At 48.6% G+C, this 19,621-nt stretch overlaps 1 protein-coding gene across 1 annotated transcript in view; it reads right to left on the bottom strand.

Annotated features, from left to right (window-relative positions):
* The window catches only part of SDK1 (sidekick cell adhesion molecule 1), a 1,001,700-nt gene that overhangs the window by 26,550 nt on the left and 955,529 nt on the right, over nt 1-19,621 (bottom strand). Inside the window, exons 39-42 of the mRNA XM_035283177.3 lie at nt 17,539-17,700; nt 15,923-16,048; nt 4,402-4,566; nt 79-216 (exon numbers count right to left, since the gene is read on the bottom strand). Coding sequence (XP_035139068.2) covers nt 79-216; nt 4,402-4,566; nt 15,923-16,048; nt 17,539-17,700 — 591 coding nt within the window. The remainder of the gene's footprint in view (nt 1-78; nt 217-4,401; nt 4,567-15,922; nt 16,049-17,538; nt 17,701-19,621) is intronic.

Raw genomic sequence — 19,621 nt, forward strand, 5'->3', positions numbered from 1 at the left:
AGAAGAATGAATGTCACGTTCTGGCCAAGTGGCACAGTGGGACACAGGAGGAAGGGGAGGAAGGGGCCGACACTACACCTGTGCTGCAGTTCTTGTACTTTTTATTCTGCCCGTGCAGGACGAGGGCAAACACCACCAGCAGGATGACGATCAGGCTGGACAGAGCCATCACCAGGAGGAACCACCACTCCTCGTAGAACGGGGCTTCCACTTGAGCTGCGGAGCGGAAAAGACACAGATACACAGTGATGTGGGGAAGATGATCCAGGTGCAGTCACCTCCTGAGAGCCAGGTGGGTGGCAAGGAAGGCTGGGACGGATAACTCCTGGTTACAGGTGAGATGAAACCACTGTCCAGCCCGGTGGGTGGACTTTTCCCATGGGATGAGCTTAGGAGGTTCCCATGGGTCCTCAGCAGGCTTTGGGAATTCAGCAGTCCCCATTTTCTACCTTTTCTGTGGAATCAGGCTCCAGGCTCCTCTGTCCCCCAAGCTGCCCCATGCCCTGGAGACTTCTCATCTTTGCCCTTGCCCTGACCTTGCCCACCAAAACCACCCTTCCTGCTTGCTTTCTCCTAATTTTGTCTGTTTAAAAACACTGTCTGATCTGGCGCAATGTAGCAAGATCCCATCTCTAAAAAAAAAAACAGAAACAAAAACAAAAAACAGACACACACACACACACACACACACACACACACACACACACACACACAGCCAGGCACAGTGGTGTGTGCCTGAAGTCCCAGCACTATGGAACGCTGATGTGGGAGGACTGCTTAAGCCCAGGAGTTCAAGACCAGCCTGGGCAACAGAGCAAGACCCCTTTCTCTACAAGACATTTAAAGTATTAGCCAGGTGTGCTGGGGCACCTGTAGTCCTGGCTACTCAGGAGGCCGAAGTGGGAGGATCGCTTGAGCCCAGGAGGTTGAGGCTGTAGTAAGCCATGATCACACCACTGCTCTCCAGCCTGGGTGACAGAGCAAGACCCTGTCTTATGTCTACAACATAAGCAAGCTAGCAAACAAAAACGTTGTCTGGGTTCAAGTGAGGATGGAACAAAGTGCCCAGACTTCCTTCTCTCTCCTGGTACTGGGACATCCCCTGAGACAGCTTCACGTCCCCTGCCTTCTCTGTCACCACCTCCCACCTGTGCCACAGCACTCACTTTCCACCTGTTATGCCTCCTCCTGTCTCACTCAGATCCATCCTTTACATCACCCAAGAGAGATCTTCCTCAGAAATAAGTCTTCCCACCACCTAAAATCCTTCAGTGGTTCCCGTCAGCCACGGGGTTAAACCCTGAGCCCACAAGGCCCCCGAGGACCTGCCCTGCCACCTGCACGTGTGTAGAAGCCCCCCACGCAAACAAGCATTGTGTGTATTTCTCCAACTGTTGGCCCCTCCACAGACCAGGAACCCCTAAAGTCTGGGGCCATGTTTTATTATATTTTCTGCCTCTAGCAAAAAACACGAGCTGAATGACTAGCCGCATCTTTAGATGTGTTTTTGAGAAATGAATAGAAAAAAATGCATTTAAAGGAGGCTTTGAAGGACACTCTTCTTCCTTCTGTCTTGTTCTGCTTGCTAAGAACAGAAAAATGGAAAATTGTTTCTTGGGGTGCTGGGTAGCCCTGGCATCCCATTCAGGGCCTTCCATGGGCCTCTGCGGGGGAATGGGTTCTGTAGCACTGGAAGTCCCCCAGAACACAAAGCCTCTCACAGGCAAAGCCCAAGCATTGCCCCCAGCCACCAGAACCCTTCCAAACATAGCCACCCAGAAGCTTCTATATCTCATAAAAGAGAATGTATGCACACTGGGAAGAAAAGCAAGAGATCGGCTTTGGCCAATGCACATTCACAGGGATCCTTAGGAGATGATGGTGCTTTCAATCCAAAAGACAGAGTGGGATTGCAGGCCATGCACTCAGTACTCCATACAGCAAGTCTGACAGATGCCACACTGACCACCAGCCAAGAGGCCCGGAGTGGGCCTGGCCCTAGCACCTGGCAGGAAAGAAAGGCTGGCTGTTCTGGAAGACTCTTACGTCAGGTGGGACACCCTGGCTGCCAGGTCTGGCCTGGTCCTGATGCCAGCAGGTGATGGCTGCCGGCTTCCCTGAAGGATGTGATGAGCTCAGTGCAGTCACAGCAAAGCCAGCTCTGTGCGCGACAGAGTTTCAGAGACGCCTGAGCCACAGGCCCCAGGAAGTGGGGCCAGGGTGTGTGTTCTGCATGAGGAACTTGCTTTGTTGTGCATGTGGAATTGCTCCGTATCAGTTTTCCACGGATAAATCTCATGCAGCAAATCTTGAATCACTGAATTAGGATGAGGGGTGCTAGGGGTTCCTTATTCTCTCTACTTCAAGGTATGTTTAAAACATTCATAATTAAAATTAGGAAAATGAGAAATCCGTACTTTTTCTAAATCTTATTCGTTAAAAAGTCAGTGGTCAGCCGGGTGTGGTGACTCACTCCTATAATCCCAGGACTTTGGGAGGCTGAGGTGGACAGATCATTTGAGGTCAGGAGTTTGAGACCAGCCTGGCAAACATGGTGAAACCCCATCTCTACTAAAAATACAAAAATAAGTCGGGTATGGTGGCAAATGATTGTAATCCAGCTGCTTGGGAGCTGAGGCAGGAGAAATCACTTGAACCCAGGAGGCAGAGGTTGCAGTGAGCTGAGATCACGCCATTGCACTCCATCCTGGGTAACGGAGTGAGACTCCAAAAAAAAAAAAAAAAAAAAAAATCAGGTGGTCCTCTGGGTCCCTTCTCACAGCCCCTCTTACAGAGTGACCCCAGAATTCAAGCATGTTCCCAGGCCAGGGTATCGGACTTAAGGCCCACGCTCACCCACAGGCATCCTTCCTCCAAACCCATAGCACACTAAGGCTGAAGGCTATGTTCCATTTCAACAAGTGTGGTCAGTAGCTCAGGCAGCTCTAACGCAGAAGAGAGGAGCAGCTTCTTCATGATTCCAGGAAAAGGACCAATGGAGCTGGGCCTGCCTGGGGCTTCTGGCTGAGGCTCTGCCACCCTGACCTCAAGGTCCCCCTGCCCTTTGTGCTGCTGAGAGCCCCTCTCCTCAAACACAGCCCAACCCTCTCTTAACCCCCAGCATCCTGACTTGCAGCTGGTCTGCACAACAGAATCACTGCAGGGTGAAGAAAGTCATGCCCGGAGCCACGGAAGTCACTGTCTGGGGTGAGGGCCCAGTGAGGGTGTGTATTTAACCTTCTCAAGTAACCCTAAATTGCAGCCTGGTTTGAGACCCTCCCAGGCACATGGGGGATTGGGGGTGAGGCATGACCAGGGACCAGCTTACCACCCCTCCTTGCCCCGATCCCTCACCATGGCTCTTCAGTGTCCAGGACTTTTTCTCCGTCATGCTTTGCCTCTTGCAGGTTTTCCTTCCCCTGTGGGAGGCTTTGGGCACCTTCCTGATTCTCAAGTGACGTCACTGCCCCTGCCCTGTGTGTCATAACCCCTGCCATGGCTGCTGACTGCAGACACGTCCATCACCTAACACCTGTGCTCCAGGGGAGGAAGCCTTGCCCTGGCTTTCTCTGCCGCTTCCCCCCAGAGCAGACCTGCACCCACAGTGGCCTCTGGAGCCTGCAGCACCTCACAGTGATGAGCAAGCAGAGAAATGCCCAGCCTGGCAGCAGCAGTACATCCCCCTGCATCTCAGGGACGGTGACACTGCTCGCCTCATGCCCAGAGCAGCTATTGTCCCCGGCCCCTTCACTGGCTCTCAGGTAGGCCCCAGGAAGGCATGACCTCTTGTTAGGTACTTTTGGGCTCCCCCATTGCTGCTGGGGTGGTTCTTGCCCCTCCAAATTTCACATGTGCTCCCCCGCAAGGATGCATCAGCTAACACAGGGGCTCGGGGCTCTGCTTTGCCTGGGAATGCCTGAGCCACACAGAGGGGACAGTGTGGCTCAGGCTCATGCCTCTGACACTTGCATGCGTCTCTGATTTTAAAGCCTATGATGAAACACATGAGGAATTGCTGGAGCACAGCGTGGACACAGAGCCCAGAAGGGGCCTTGCTGGTGGGGGTAGGGGAGGCTCTGGGGCCTGGAGTCCTGCCAGAGGGAGGCAGAGAGCTGCCCAGGAGGATGGGTGGCACTAGAAAACTGCCCAGGAGGATGGGTGGCACTGGGGAGCTGCCCAGGAGAATGGGTGGCACCGGGGAGGTACCTAGGAGGATGGGTGGCACTGGGGAGGTGCCCAGAGACTGACAATGCTCTCCCTACTGTCAGGTTCTTTGGGCAGAACCCTCAACTAAGCTGGAGACACCTAAAGCAGCAGGTGCAGGGGTCCCTTTCATCCCCCTTGACTCCATTTCTCCTTCCCGTCCTTCAGAAGAAGAGAGACCTCCCTGGAAGGGCCTACCTGATACGGCCATGGAGGGGCTGCTGGGCTCCCCGTAGCCTGCCTCATTCACAGCCACCACCCGGAACTCGTAAGTCACTCCTTGCCGGAGCTTATCCAGGCTGAGGGTGTAGGATGTGGCACTCCGCGGGATGTCCTTCACAAACATGTCCCATAAGCCTTCATCTGTAAGAGGATAGGGAGGCAAGGGCAGAGGTTAGAAGTGCGAGCTCCCGGGTGCAAGCCCCATGCACCTGCCCAGTGGGTCAGCTCGAGGCAGCCCCAGTGAGGCACTGGGAGTACTGGATTCAAAGTGACTGCTGAATGGGGATGGAGTTTCAGTTTTGCAAGTTGAAGAGCACTCTGGGGACAAATGGTGGGATGGCTGCAGAACAATGTCAGTCTGCTCATTGCCACTGAACTGTACACGTGAAATGGTCACAGTGGGAGATGTCAGGTTATGCATATCTTACTGCAGTAAATATATACATGTATGATTTATTACAAACCTCATAGATAGGAAAACATTAACAAACTTGAAATTAAAGCCAGAAAACTGACACAGAACATTAGAAGCATATGAGATGGGTTTTGAGGCATCTCTCTAGCCACAGAGCAAAAAAAAAAAAAAAATGTGATCAGTGAAATTTGTGATTAAAAAACTGATGAGCCGGGCACAGTGGCTCATGCCTGTAATCCCAATACTTTGGGAGGCTGAGGTTACAGGAGTGCTTGAGCCTGGGCAACATAGGGAGACACTGTCTATACAAAAAATATAGATAATTAACCAGGCATGGTGGCTTGCAACTGTGGTCCCAGTTACTCAGGAGGCTGAAGCAGGAGGACTGCTTGAACCTGGGAGGCTGAGCTTGCAGTGAGCTGAGATTGTGCCACTGCAGGCCAGCCTGGGCAAGAGAGTGAGACCCTATCTCAAAAAACAAACAAAAAAAGAACTTTGCAATTTTTATGACTTTACATTATGACAAAAAAGAAAGAAAGAAAGAGAAAGAAAGAAATGGAAAGAAAGAAAGAAAAAGAAAGAAAGAAGGAAAGAAAGAAAGAAAGTGAGTCTATGGCACTATAGCATCAGGGTGAAAGGACTGCTGGAGCCTGGGGCCAGACAGCCTCTTTGCAAAGTCTGGCCTCATCAATTCAATTAGCTGTGTGACTTTACACAAAAATTGGAACTTCTCTGAGCCTTGTCTGTAGAATGGTGATAACAAAGGCATCTTCATCATAGATTTGCTTCTAGTATTAAATAAGTTAATCTTTATAAAGTATTCAGAACAGCGCCTCACACATAGCAAGTGCTGCACATGTGTTTGTCAAATAAAATATAAATTCACTTCTAAGAAGGCTGTTTGGTAAAAAAGTGGACTCAGAGCCCAAAATGTTCATTTGAAGTAGCAATCCTTCATGAATTGTATTTGCTTTTATTGGCACAAAAGCAGGAAATCTGGTGAGGGAAAACCCATTTGAATATGTGTGCACCCGTGCTGACTGCCTCATGAGCACGGAGACTGCTCTGGAAACCAACCTTATCACACACCTGGAATCACCAGGTGTGCTCAGATGGATTAGCCCCATAGTAAACAGGAAGAAAATTGCTATTGCATCGGTCTGTATTTGCAGAGGATTTAGACTTTGCACCAACTATGTCCTTATAGTCACAGGTTAATGAGGAATAGATATGAATGAGATTTTAAAGGTAGAAATCTCTGTACTGGCAGAAAGGTAGTACAATATTGATCTTCCCTCCCTGCCTCCCTCTGTGCTTGCTTTCTCTCTCGCTCTTTCTTGTTTCTTCCCCTCTTCCTCTTTTCCTTTTTTTTTTTGATACAGGGCCTTGCTGGAGTGCAGTGGTACAATCATAGCTCACCGCAGCCTCAAACTACTGGGCTCAATAGTTTGCCTCAGCCTGAATAGCTGAAACTACAGGTATCTACCACCATGCATGGCTAAGTTGTCAATTTTTTTTTTTTTTTTTTTTTTTTTCAGTGACAGAGTCTCCTTATGTTGCCCAGGCTGGGCTTGAAGTTCCAGGCTCAAGCCATCTGCCCACCTCAGCCTCCCAAAGTGCTGGAATTATAGGCATGAGCCACTATGTCTGGCTGCTATTTCTAAATATTCTCATTTACAGCCATTTCTCACCACTAGTAATATCAGAAAGGCAAGCCAAAAGCTAAGCTTCTCTTCTTCCTCCTGGGATGCTGAGGCTCACACACAGAATGCTGGTTGTATGTAGTTTATGCTGGCTGTATGTGGTTTATATTGTCGTATGTGTTTGGTGTCAGAATGATCAGGGAAGACTTGTGCCTTTACTCTGTGCAGGCCTTCTCTTGCCCTGGAGAACCTGTTGCCCCTCTTCCCCTGCCTCACTCCCTTTTTCAACCACAAATGCTGTCCACTCTTTGGTCAGGCCCTGTGCTATCCATCAGGGAATCAGATGAGACTGCTGTTCTCAGTGAGTTATCCATAGCCTGTGGACAGGGGATGGAGGAAAATCAAGAGTCCTTTTGCCCCTTCAGACTCATCTTTTTGAGGCCAGCCTTGACCCCACCCCACGTTCCAGGAAGGAATGGTTGCTTCTGCCAATGGGCTTCTAAAGCACATCAGCACCTTTACTTGCCAGCTCACACCATAAGGCTTAGCATCATCCATCCATCCATGTATCCAACCAACCATCCATCCATCATCCATCCATCTTCACCCATCTATTCATCCACCCATCCATGTAACCATCTACCCATTCCATTCTTCCTCCCATCCCTCCAGCTATCATCTATCATCCATCCTTCCATGATCCATCTACCCATGTAACCATCCATCTATCCATCCATCCATCCATTACCCATCCATTCTTCCTTCCTTCTCTCCCTCCCTCCATCCTTCCTTCCTTCCATTTATCCACATAACTCCCTTCCCTTTCCTCCCCTCCCTCCCTCCTCTCCCCTCCCATCCACTTCCTTTCCCTCTAGCCATTCACTCAACCATCCATCCATCCATCCATCCATCCATCCATCCATCCATCCATCCACTCATCCATTCATGCATTCATCCACCCATTCACCCATCCATCTATCCAACCATATATCCATTCATCCACCCACCCCCTCATCTACCTACCCATCCATCCACCCAACCTTACTTCCTTCCTTCCATCCACCCACCCACCCACCACCTACTCACTAATTTACCTACCCATCCATCTGCCCACCCACACTTCCTTCCTTCCAATCAACCAATCACCCATCCCCCCGCAACCCCCATTCATCCCTCTTTGTATCCCATGGCTCTTCTCAGGGCCTAGTACAAGCCAGCTTTCAATACATAATAACCACCACTATTTTATTTACTGCTTACTATGAGCAAGTCCCTATTTTAAGGGCTTTAAATATGGAATGAATTATATTTTTCCTCTAAAACCATAGACAATTTTATGTTGTAATAGACAATAAAGACTAAATACAGACTCCTATAAACTGGATGTTTCTTAAAGCCATTGAAATTAAGAGACTAAAAAAGTGAAAGCTTTCTTCAGACTGTTCTGAGAAGGTCTGAACACCTTTGAGTGGATTCTCTGAATGTCTTTTGCATTAATGTTTCTGTAATGCTTTCCTGCTTCTGAGGAAAAAAAATTATTCTTCCTTCCTCTACCATCACCTAAAGGCCACATTTTATTTTAAACGCTCTGTTATAGCTCCAGGAATTGTGTGCATTTTTTATAATAACATTTTAAAATATTGATACAGAATCTTAACGCAGAACGATTTATTTAGCAGTCCATTTACACTCAAAAATGTTGGGGGAGGGGAAATGTCATACCGGGAGAATTTTCTTCTGAATTAACAGAAGAAAATGTCCCCATATTCTGCTTAATTCTGCCTTTCCCAAATTAGCATATTCTCCACTCCAGCTATAATTCACTGGGCTACTTATCCCGTACTAATATTTACACCGTGATCACGAGTAGGGAAGAGAAAATTTGGCAGCTGGTAAGGTATCCACTCTGTTTCCCAACTGTGGATTGTTTTTCTAATTTGTATTATGCTGTTAAATATTTCAATAAATCAATGATGGAAAAATGTATCACTACAAATTACAGGGAAAATAACATTACAGAACTATTAGCAAAAATGAGATTTGTGCAACCGATTTTTCGATGCTCCAGGACAGTGCCTGGATTTCCATCTCAGTCTACACTGGAAAGGATAGCAGGGCCTTATCCTTCCGAAGGCAATTCTGGGCACACAGTCAGCTGCTTGTCAATCAACCTGCTGGGATGTCCGGAAGAGCCAGACTGGTTTCTCTTCTCCACTGAGCGAGCTGTGTCGCCATCATAGGAAAAGAAATGCATGGCTGGAAGAGCATAGTCATGACCCCTGAAAAGCCAAATCCCCCAAAATGACTGAGGCCTAGGATAATCAATCCCCCAAAATGACTGAGGCCCAGGCTTTGAACTTCCTGTGGGTAATGTCCACCTCTGGCTGGACCTGCCACCTGATGTCTGAGGAGGGAGAAGGTGCCCGGGTGGTGGTGGTGTGACTGCAAATCACACCTGTCTATGGGGCTTGGTCCTTCCTTCCTGGCTGCCTGAAAGAACACTTTCCTGGACTCTTGTTACTGAAACACCATGGGAGAGATACCCACTAAGAAAGCAGGAAACCACTGAGACAGGGACTTTGCAAAATAGTCCTAAAGAAGCCACGCTGTCACCACAACCTCAAATCCTGTCCACCTCAGAAGGAAGGATGAGTGGGGAAATGCAAGAGCCAATTCAGCTCCCCCTTGAGGCTGCTGTTCTTGAAAGAATATACACTATTCATCTTCATTGTTTACCGTGTTATTTGTGCACTTAAACAAGGGAAGTGGCTAATATTGGAGAAACTTGAAAAAAGAAATCTTTTCCATAGAAATAGGTTTTGCTATCCACCCATGCTTGTCTCCAGCCGACAGAATGAGTCAGCTGTTAGTTTCTGGTGCTGGCATCTCCCCCGCCCAAACGGTAGAAGGCACATCTGTTCCCAGACAATGTCCTAATACACCCGGAAACATGATCACCTCTATCTGAATTGAGCAGGAGCCAGCGCAGCACGTCCAAGGGTCTGCACTCAATTTATCCCTCCAACGCCCAGAACAGAGCTGTGTGCTGCAGGTATTAGGGCCGACGTCATGCCAATACAAAAGTTTGATTTCATGGACAATTAAACAGGGTCTCCATGCTGAATGAAACTGTCATTCACCGCCCAAGATTGCTGGTTCCACTGACTCACACAACCAACCGCTTGACTGTCAGCCTGCCGCTCAGAGCAAATGCAAGCCTGTCAGCTGTTTATTTCTTAAATACTGCCAATTCTCTTTGTATAAATGGTCAATCCGGGTTATAAATTTTACTGAAGCAGGTGGGGCTTAAACAAGAGGCTAAATATTTCTGATTTAAAAAAAAAAGAAAGTTACCTTCCATCCAATGCTCATTCAAGACAGGAGATAAAATACATTGCATGTTAAGATGAGGAAGAAAGACAGCTGGTGATTGGGGCTGACCCCAGGAAGGAGTGGGAAGCAGAGCTGACAAGCTGTCAGAAATGTGCTTATGAGAAAGACAAGCAGTGAATGAAGGGACTGCGGTGCCATCAGAGCCACGGCAGCAGACCCTCTTGCTGAAACTGCTAACTTGGAACTTCTGTGGATGTCACACCTTCAGAGAAATACTGATTTTCTTCCTTCTACACTTCAAAACTCCCGTCGCCAAAGACTGAAATTGAACAAAATCAATGGAGAGGGAACTGGGAGTTCCCCAGGGGGACTACCAGTGGACAGTGGTCCAGGCCTCCAGCTGGGGGGTGTCCCCATCAGGCACAGGGCCTGTCCTCCAGCCACCAGCCCTCATATCTGGGCTAAATACGTTATTAGAGAAAAAAAAGCAATACAATGTCTGCCTGCATTGGGTACTTTCTAAATATGTATTTCATGGCTGCTTTGGAGAGGAAAATATATTTATAGTTCCTTTAGTGTCATTCCAGTCTATTGTGTAAATATGTAAATGAGGCTTCATGATCTACACAGTAAAATACCTTAGAATAATCTGTGTAAATAAATCATCTGCATATGCCCAGTGCATCGTTTCCAGTGCCTTCCAGAGAGCTTTGCAACACTGATTTGGAGGAAACTTAACACACAGCCAGAGAAATGAACGTGTCGGCCAGGCCGTGCTGGCGGACGCTGATGGCAATGTCCTTGGGCCCACACTCATGGAGCGCCCTCTCCAGGAGTAAGAGGTGATCTGTGCTCTAGCCTGGTGCTAACTTCATTAGCTGCTGCTCGGTTCTGCCTCTCCACATGACCACAGCAACAAGGGCTATGCAGTAGAACCTGCAGGGATGGAAGGAAGGATGGGGGTGGGAGGCCAGGATGCTGCACTACCATCTGCCCAGGCTGCCCAGGCCCATCGGCTGCTTTCTCCAAAGCAGCAACAAAGCTGATGAGTGGCTTGTCTCCCAGGGACAAGGCAGAGACTCAGCTGGATACAGAGACATCAGGCCGAGTCGACCACGTGGGTCACAGGGTCTGCCTGGCACTGAGTGCTCATCTCCCAGACACCCAGTGGTGAGGCCCCTGCATGGCCCCTCCCAATACAAACCAGGGTCTGTTCACTGCACCTCAAGCAAACCATTCCCTGCCTGGAGAACGTCTTGCCAGGGAGCTTCGGTGGAGAAAATGAGATGATACAGCATTTAATGTTTTGTGTAATGAGGCCTGTAATAGATGACAGCTGAGATCCAAAGCCCTCAGGTACCAGCAAGGTGTTTAAATATTGACAATCCATAAAGCGTTTCATTTGCCTGAGCTGCTGCTGGCCTTAGTCACGGAAGGGAGGGGGTGTCTTTTGCAACCTCCCATGAAAGACCTGGGTCCAGCGGCCCATTTGGGTTTCCTTCATCATCTGAAAGAGAGACCGTTGGCGACCGGCTTTTGAATGTCTGGTAGCCAGGCAGAAGTAAGTGCAAGGTCTCTGCTCTTGCTGAAAAAGCCAGCATCTTCCTGGTCAGTCTGTTGTCATGTCTTGGTCCCCCAAAGGTCAGTTTCCACACTCTGGCTCCAACCCTGCTGAGCTCAGACTCAGCTGACTTCAGAAGCTTCTCCATGTTTGGGCAGGCCCCTCCAAGCCGTGGACCCTGCCTGGCTGACAGGTCAATTACTTCTTATTCACACAGCCTGCCAGACTCCCTGGGCTGCACCAGTAACCAACAGGCGCCCTGTTCCTTTCGTGATGGCAAGTAGAGCAGCACATGAGCACCTGAGGAGAAAGTAAAGGGCTCCCCCAGCAAGCATGAGAGCCAAAGCCTTATCGCTTCTTGGAATGTGCTGAGATGTGTTCACAGCGTTAAGAGGCTAAGCCCAGGCACCTGTGTCTGGCTGGTGCTGCCCCATCTCACAGGCTCGTCTCCCACACAAGAATGCTCAAAGACACATTGGTGTGCTTGATGGAGCAGGCTGAGAATGGGCATCCATGGCTTCTTAAATGATTAAGCTAAGCATATGATTTTGAGGTAAAGAGTCCCATGTGGTTGTAAGAAAAAAACAGAAAGTAAGTCCATGTGTCCTTCTCCCCATTTTCCCCAATGGTAACATCCTGCAGAACTGTGCTGCCATCTCACAACTGGGACATGGGCAGGGGTGCGGACGAGATGCATGAGGTTCCTTCTGCGGCCCTGTGACAGCCACACGTCTGCTGGGATCGTTCATCTCTACTCGGGGAGGCAGGCATTCAAGGGGGAGGAAGTTGCATAGCCAGGCCCTTCTGTGGTTTTCTGGTGCAGGTGTCTTCTTTTTTTGAGGCAGAGTCTTGCTCTGTCACCCAGGCTGGAGTGCAGTGGTGCGATCTTGTCTCATGGCAACCTCTGCCTCTTGGGTTCAAGCGATCCTCCTGCCTCATCCTCCCGAGTAGCTCAGACTACAGGTGCGTGCCACCATGCCTGGCTAATTTTTTAATATTTTTAGTAGAGATGGGGTTTCACCATGTTGGTCAGGCTGGTCTGGAACTCCTGACCTCAAGTGATCCACCTGTCTCTGCCTCACAAAGTGCCGGGATTGATTACACGTGTCTTAATCTGCTCTTGGCACCATGGGTCCCTGTGGTGATCTGTTGGCTCAAAGGATACTTTCTCAGAATGGTTGAGATGCATAAAGAAAAATTGAAAAGGAAACTAATTGTACTGGTGATATGGTTTTCGCTGTGTCCCCACTCAAATCTCATGTTGAATTGTGATCCCCAGGGTTGGTGGAGGGTCCTGGTGGGAGGTGCTTGGAACCTGGGGGTGGGTTTCTCATGAATGCTTAAGGACAATCCCTTTGGTGCTGTTCTCATAACAGGGAATGACTTCTCAGGAGACCTGGCTGTTTAAAAGTGTGTGGCACCTCCCCCCGCACTCTCTTCCTCCTGCCTTGGCCATTTGGCGTGCTGGCTCCCCATTCACCTTCCAGCATGATTGGAAGCTTCCTGGGGCCTCTCTGGAAGCAGAAGCCACAATGCCTCCTGTACAGCCTGCAGAACTGTGAGCCAATTTAAACTTCTTTTCTTTATAAATTACTCAGTCTCAGACATTTCTTTACGACAATGCGAGAAGGAGTCATATGCCTGGTAATGCCTACAATCACCTGAAGGCACCTGCAGGTTCCTGACAGCCCGTGTCTCCAGGTAATGCTGGAGGCGTGGATTATGGCTGGTTTTCTTTACGCTACTTGTTGGGCAACGTCATTCCTTGGAAGATGCGTGAAGAGCTGGGTTTAGGTGACTTGCGGCCCCGTTATCCCAGCGCAACTCAAAAACCTATGCTTTATTGACTCATTAGCTGACAAGGTCCAGCAGAGAGTCTACAAATGACTGTGATTTCAACATAATGACACGTCTAAACAGCATCGTGAAATAGCTGCAATGGCTGGGAAGTTATATGAAAATATTGCTGGGAGTCTCACGTTCTGCTATTAGTTATGTAGTTTCTTAGCTACTAGTATGCACTGAATTCTGTCCCTGCCCCCACTGCAAATTCATATGTTGAAGTCCTGACCTCCAGTACCTCTGAATGACCTTATTTGCAAATAGGATAGCTGTGGATGTAATTAGTTAGGATGATATCCTGCTGGAGCATGTGGGTCCCTAGTCTAGTATACTGGTGTCCTCATAAAAGCTAAAACCAAGACACAGACACACATACAGGGAGATCACCATGGGACGGTGACACCAGAGATGGACAGCTGTCAGCCCAGGATCGCCCAGGATGGCTTGTAACTGCCAGAAGCTGGGGGAGAGTTTATAGGAAACAGATCCTCCCTCACAGCCTCAGGAGAAGGAACCCGCCCTGCTGCCACCTTGACTGTGGACTTCTGGCCTCCGGAACTGTCAGTCAACCCATGTCTGTCATTGAGGCCACCTAGTTTGTGGGACTTTGCTACAGCAGCCCGGGCAAATGAAAGAGACTACACACATAATTAAAGGAAACGTCAAATCCAGTTAGAGGTCAGTGAAGATCAAATGTATTATTTTCCCCATCTAAGCTCATGGATCTGCTGAGTTCTATTGATGAACCCCTTGATGGGCTGGAAGAGCTGATGAAGAAATCAGTGCTCTCCCCTGGATGTGGAGAGGAAAGTGTCTGAAATGGTTTCTTTTTTTTTTTTTTGGAGACAGAGTCTTGCTCTGTCACCAGGCTACAGTGCAGTGACACGATCGCGGCTCACTGCAACCTTCGCCTCCTGGGCTCAAGCAGTTCTCCTGCCTCAGCCTCCCGAGTAGGTGGGACTACAGGTATGCACCACCACACCCAGCGAATTTTCATTATGTTGGCCAGGATGGTCTCAACCTCTTGACCTCATGATCCACCTGCCTTTCCCTCCCAAATTGCTGGGATTATAGGCATGAGCCACTGCACCTGGCTGAAATGGTTTCTTAAGTCTGGGCTGCTCCCTGCCACTGGCCTGCTTCCCCTTAGCCTCAATTTGGCCCCAGACCCCACACTTCTCAGCTCTTGTCAATCTCTGAAAGTGCTCTTGAATCAAAGAGCAAAGGGCCAGCTGGTTGTGCTAGGGGCCATGGGTTTTCACAGGTAGTGACCACAGGAGGCCCCTGCCAAAATCACATCCTTCACCAACTCGAGACCTCTGCTTCCACAACAAGACAGGCACCATGCTCAAAAGATATTCTCAGGGTCTGCCGGGTGAGCACGTCTGGATTTCTTAATTATTGAGCCAAAGAAATGTTTATGTTGCCTTTGAGTAGAGACTTTTTCATGCTTATGCACTATGTTTCTCCTTAGAAGTTTCTAGAAGGCGGCCGGGCTTGGTGGCTCATGCCTGTAATCCCAGAACTTTGGGAGGCCTAGGCAGGTGGATCATTTGAGGTCAGGAGTTTGAGACCAGCCTGGCCAACATGGCAAAACCCCCTCTCTACTAAAAATATAAAAATTAGCCAGGCGTGGTGGTGGGTGCCTATAATCCCAGCTACTCAGGAGGCTGAGGCAGGAGAACTGCTTGAACCTGGGAGGCCAAGGTTTGCAGGGATCTGAGATCGTACCACTGCCCTCTAGCCTGGATGACAAAGCGAGACACTGTCTCAAAAATAAAAAGAAGTTTCTAGAAGGCACTTGTAACTAATCATCTTTCAAAAGCAATTTGGTGGGGGAGGTGGGAACGTCTGTCCTGACACAGTGACAGATGTAACTTTGGGGTCTTTCCTCATGGTCTAATAGCCTCTTTAAATATTAGACTAAAGCAGTTCCTTAGCACCGCGGTCCATCTCGCGGGCAGGGTTTGATGGTTCACTTCCTGAATAGCATCCCTGACATATCACATATTTTCATGCTCAGATGTTCATGACTGTGCAACTATCTGAAGGTCATATTGAAGCTGTTCTGTGCTCTCTGTGTTAGGTGATACCCTCTAGCTCCAAGCAGTAATATCCGACGCAACCGATCAGAAACTCATTTTCCAATAATGCCCATCCTTAGTTATTAAAGTCAAATGGAAGGAAGGGTGAAAAAAAACCCTTTGGGTGAATAGGGCTGGAAATGATATTAGACCTCATTTTCGGAAGCCTAAGAAATGAAGCCAATGATGTGTCGGTTTCACTAATAATAAGAATCTTCGTATTATCAGAACAAGCATGACTCTTTCCATCTCAGCAGCAAACATTTAGAACCCTGAGATTAGTCCCTGAAAACACTCATGGATGAGTTAGAAAATGCCTTTTTGTGTCCCTAAGTTCTCATTCACCTATTTCTAGGAATAACATTATCATCCTAAGTAAGTGTCCTGGGGCTAAAACATCCCAAATTGAGTGCCCTTAAGGTTATCAGCACAGCTGTGACTATGAAAACTGGAAGGAGTTGAGTGAGCAATGATCATCTTCTTTCGCCAAAACTGCCCTCTTTCTCTCAGCTTTGTTGGAGAAAATGCCAAAAGAAAAAGGGATGGAAGCCCCCAACAATTTCAGAAGCATCACTGTCAGCTGGGCTGATACCCCGTTTATGGGGCCTGCCACCCTTACCTGAGGGCCGGGCCTCGATGACGTAGCCTGTGGTAGGTGTGTCGCCAGCATGTCCCTCTGTCCATTGCAAGGTCAGCTCAGAGGCAGACTTGGTGACCAGGACATCTCTAGGGGACCCCGGGGACCCTGCGGGATAAAGAAGAGGTTAGGCATCAGCCCTGCGGTGGGGGGCTCACATCCCACCATGTGAGATTTCAGTGGTGGTCAGATTGGTTGAAGCTGCAGAGCACCTGGGCAGATTACTAAACCTCACATGGCCATGGTTTTCCATCTTAAAATCAGGGAGGCAAGGTCGGGCATAGTGGCTCACACCTGTAATCCCAGCACTCTGGGAGGCTGAGGTGGGTGGATCACCTGAGGTCAGGAGTTTGAGACCACTCTGACCAATATGGAGAAACCCTGTCTCTACTAAGAATACAAAATTAGCTGGGCATGGAGGTGCATGCCTGTAATCCTAGCTACTCGGGAGGCTGAGGCAGGAGAATCACTTGAACCCAGGAGGCAGAGATGCAGTGAGCCGAGATCATGCCATTGCACTCCAGCCTGGACAACAAGAGTGAAACTCCATCTCAAAAGCAAGCAAAAAAACAAACAGAAACAGGGAGGCAAGGCAGGTGCATGGTGGCTCATGCATGTAATCCCAGCACTTTGGGAGGCTGAGACAGGTGGAATTTGAGACCAGCCTGGGCAAAATGGTGAAAACCCATCTCTACAAAGTAAAAAATAAAATTGGCCAGGTGTGGTGGTACATACCTGTAGCCAAGCTACTTGGGAAGCTAAGGTGGGGGGATTGCTTGAGCCACTTAGGCTGCAGTCAGCTAAGATCAGATCGTGCCACTGCTCTCCAGCCTGGGTGACAGAGCCTGTCTCACAAAACAAACAAAACCTGAAGAGAGCATGAAAGAGCTGACACATGCAGGGCGCCCCGCACTATGCCCACGACTCAGCGGCACTCCCTGGACGCCAGTTCTGCTGCCCACACCTTCTTGTCTTTAAACAATGGGCAGAACAGTTGGGTAAGGGGGAGGTTACATGGTTCTTCTCTGTGACCTGGAAAACTTTAATGTTTTCTGATTAATTTCAGATAGCAAACTCAGTTATTTTCCTCTTAAGATTTTTCCAAAAAACAAAAACTTTACAGGCTTAATATTTAAGAATTTGTTCACATATGTAACAAGAGAGGTTAGGCACCAGCCTTAAGGGGGCTTACATCCCACCGTGAGAGATTTCACAGTGGGGATCAGATCGGTTGAGGCTGCAGAGTGTCTGGACAGGTTACTTAACCTCACATGGCCATGGTTTTTCATCTTAAAAACATAGAGGCAAGGCCAGGCATGGTGGCTCATGCCTGCCATCCCAGCACTTTGGGAGGCTGAGACAGGTGGGCAAAGTGTGGGGCACCCTGCATGTGTCATGCCCAACCTCTCTTTCCACCTGCAAAGCCCATGTTGACATGTGCTTTTGAAGACTTCCACGTTGCCCAGATGTCCCTGAGTTTATGCCAGCTTTCAGCCACCACTGCCTTATGAGCATGTAGATGGATCCCAGCTCAGTGAAGCAGGAGGTGGGAAGCCAAAGTTGCAATTGACACTATCTGCCCCTGGAGTCCCACTTACCCTCGGCCGGCCCGGCTGTGACATTGGCTTGGAGCTCAGGCCCGTAGGTGATGGTCCGAGCTTGGACACGGAAGAAATAGGTCACCCCCTTGGTGAGGTCCCGCACCTTCAGCCAGCGCTGCCAGTTCCCTCTCACTTCCACGGTCACCACCTTGCTCACCCCTGCAGCCGCCAGAAGCAAAGGAAAGAAAGGGACTCAGCTTGGAGAAGCAACCATGCACCGTCTGTTCTGTTGTGATAACAGGGCACTCGGTCCCCGCAGTTTGCTAAGGAAGTATTTCTTACAATTAGGAGGAGTTTATGTGGTGATAATAGCCAATTTTCAGCACAGATAAGTGTAATTAGAGCTTAAGTTTGATAAGTGGGTGCTGACAAAAGAACTGAGGCTTACAACACAAAAGGGGGAGGCTGCCATCTGAGGAATTATGCCAGGGAGGAGCAGGGGAGGGGGTGATGGTCCTGCCCATCTCCAGGTTGGACACTTTGGGGAATGTCCCTTCCCACTTGGATCTGAGCTGTGCAAAGTCTGGTGTCACTTCCATGGTGACTGTAAGCTTCCTGACACAGTCATGAGTGAGAGAAGTAATATGGTTTGCCTGTGTCCCCACCCAAACCTCATCTTGAATTGTAATAATCTCCCTGTGTCAAGGGTGGGGCCAGGTGGAGTTAATTGGATCATGGTGGCACTTTCTCCTACACTGTTCTCATGGTAGTGAACAAGTCTCATGAGAGCTGATGGTTTTATAAATGGGGGGTTCCCCACACATACTCTCTTGCCTGCTGCCATGTAAGACGTGACTTTGCTTCTCCTTTGCCTTCCACTATGATTGTGAGGCCTCCCCAGCCATCTGGAACTGTGAGTCCATTAAACCTCTATCCTTTATAAATTACCCAGTCTCGGGTATGTCTTTATTAGCAGTGTGAGAACAGATGAATACAGGGAGAGTATAAAAGACGCAGGAAGATACTCCATCTAGTTAGAACCCATGAGGAGGCTGCAGCCTGCCTGGGTTGGCCAACTTGTGGCCTATGGGTTTCAAACAAGTCATCAGAACTTCAACTGTGGACGTGTAAGCAAGGATTTGAAAAATTAATTTTTCACTAAAAGTATTGATACCTCGATTCAGAGGACAATGGCAACATAGAGACAAAAGTCCTCAAACCTATGTGATATTATAAGCAAGTGATAATGCAAAAGTCTTGCTGGTTGTATTATCTAGAAATAGGAAATTGAGATTTGACACACTGGGGGAGAGGATAAATACTGAAAATTACACAAATGCAGCATTTTCCAGAAGGAAAAATAAAGTTCTTTGGTCAAACAAGTTTGAAAATGATGCATTAAAAAAAAAGTTAGGTAAGTTCTCAACTGCAGGAATTCTCAGAACTTTCAGTAGATTTAATATCCACCAGGCAGCTCTTGGAGGAGGATACCAAGACATAGCACTTCCAAGACGTAGTGATTGGCAGAACTCATTTTCCAAGCAGCATCCCTGAGAAGGGCTGCACTTGGTGAGTGGCGCCCACCGTCCTGCGTCCACCTGCCCAGCACTGCTCTCCCGCTGTCAGCCCCGAGAAATAGCCGCCCTTGGTGCAGGAGGGCCGTGTGCTGCTGGACAGCACCTGGAATACCCCAGACACCTCGACTTCAGGACAGAACATAGTGTCTTCTTATTACAAAATGGGTCCATCTTTCAAAGCCATCAAAGCAGATTTCTCTTATCCTAAAAATCTCCAAAATACCTTCTAGCTGGTTCAGTGTTTTCTTATTATGCCGTTTATCAAACATTTATTCAGCTAAATAACTTCCAAATTATTTCAGAGAATTTTTGGCTACTGTTTTCATTTTTGGTTTTGTTTGTTTTGAGACAAATTTTTTGCTCTGTCGCCCAGGCTGGAGTGCAATGGCATGATCTCAGCTCACTGCAACCTCTGCCTCCTGAGTTCAAGTGATTCTCCTGCCTTGGCCTCCTGAGTAGCTGAGATTACAGGTGCACCACCGTGCCTGGCTAATTTATTTTTAGTAGAGATGGGGTTTCACCATGTTAGCCAGCCTGGTCTCGAGCTCCTGATCTCCTGATCC

Source organism: Callithrix jacchus, chromosome 2 (genome assembly GCF_049354715.1).
Source record: "Callithrix jacchus isolate 240 chromosome 2, calJac240_pri, whole genome shotgun sequence".
Taxonomy (NCBI): Eukaryota; Metazoa; Chordata; class Mammalia; order Primates; family Cebidae; genus Callithrix; species Callithrix jacchus.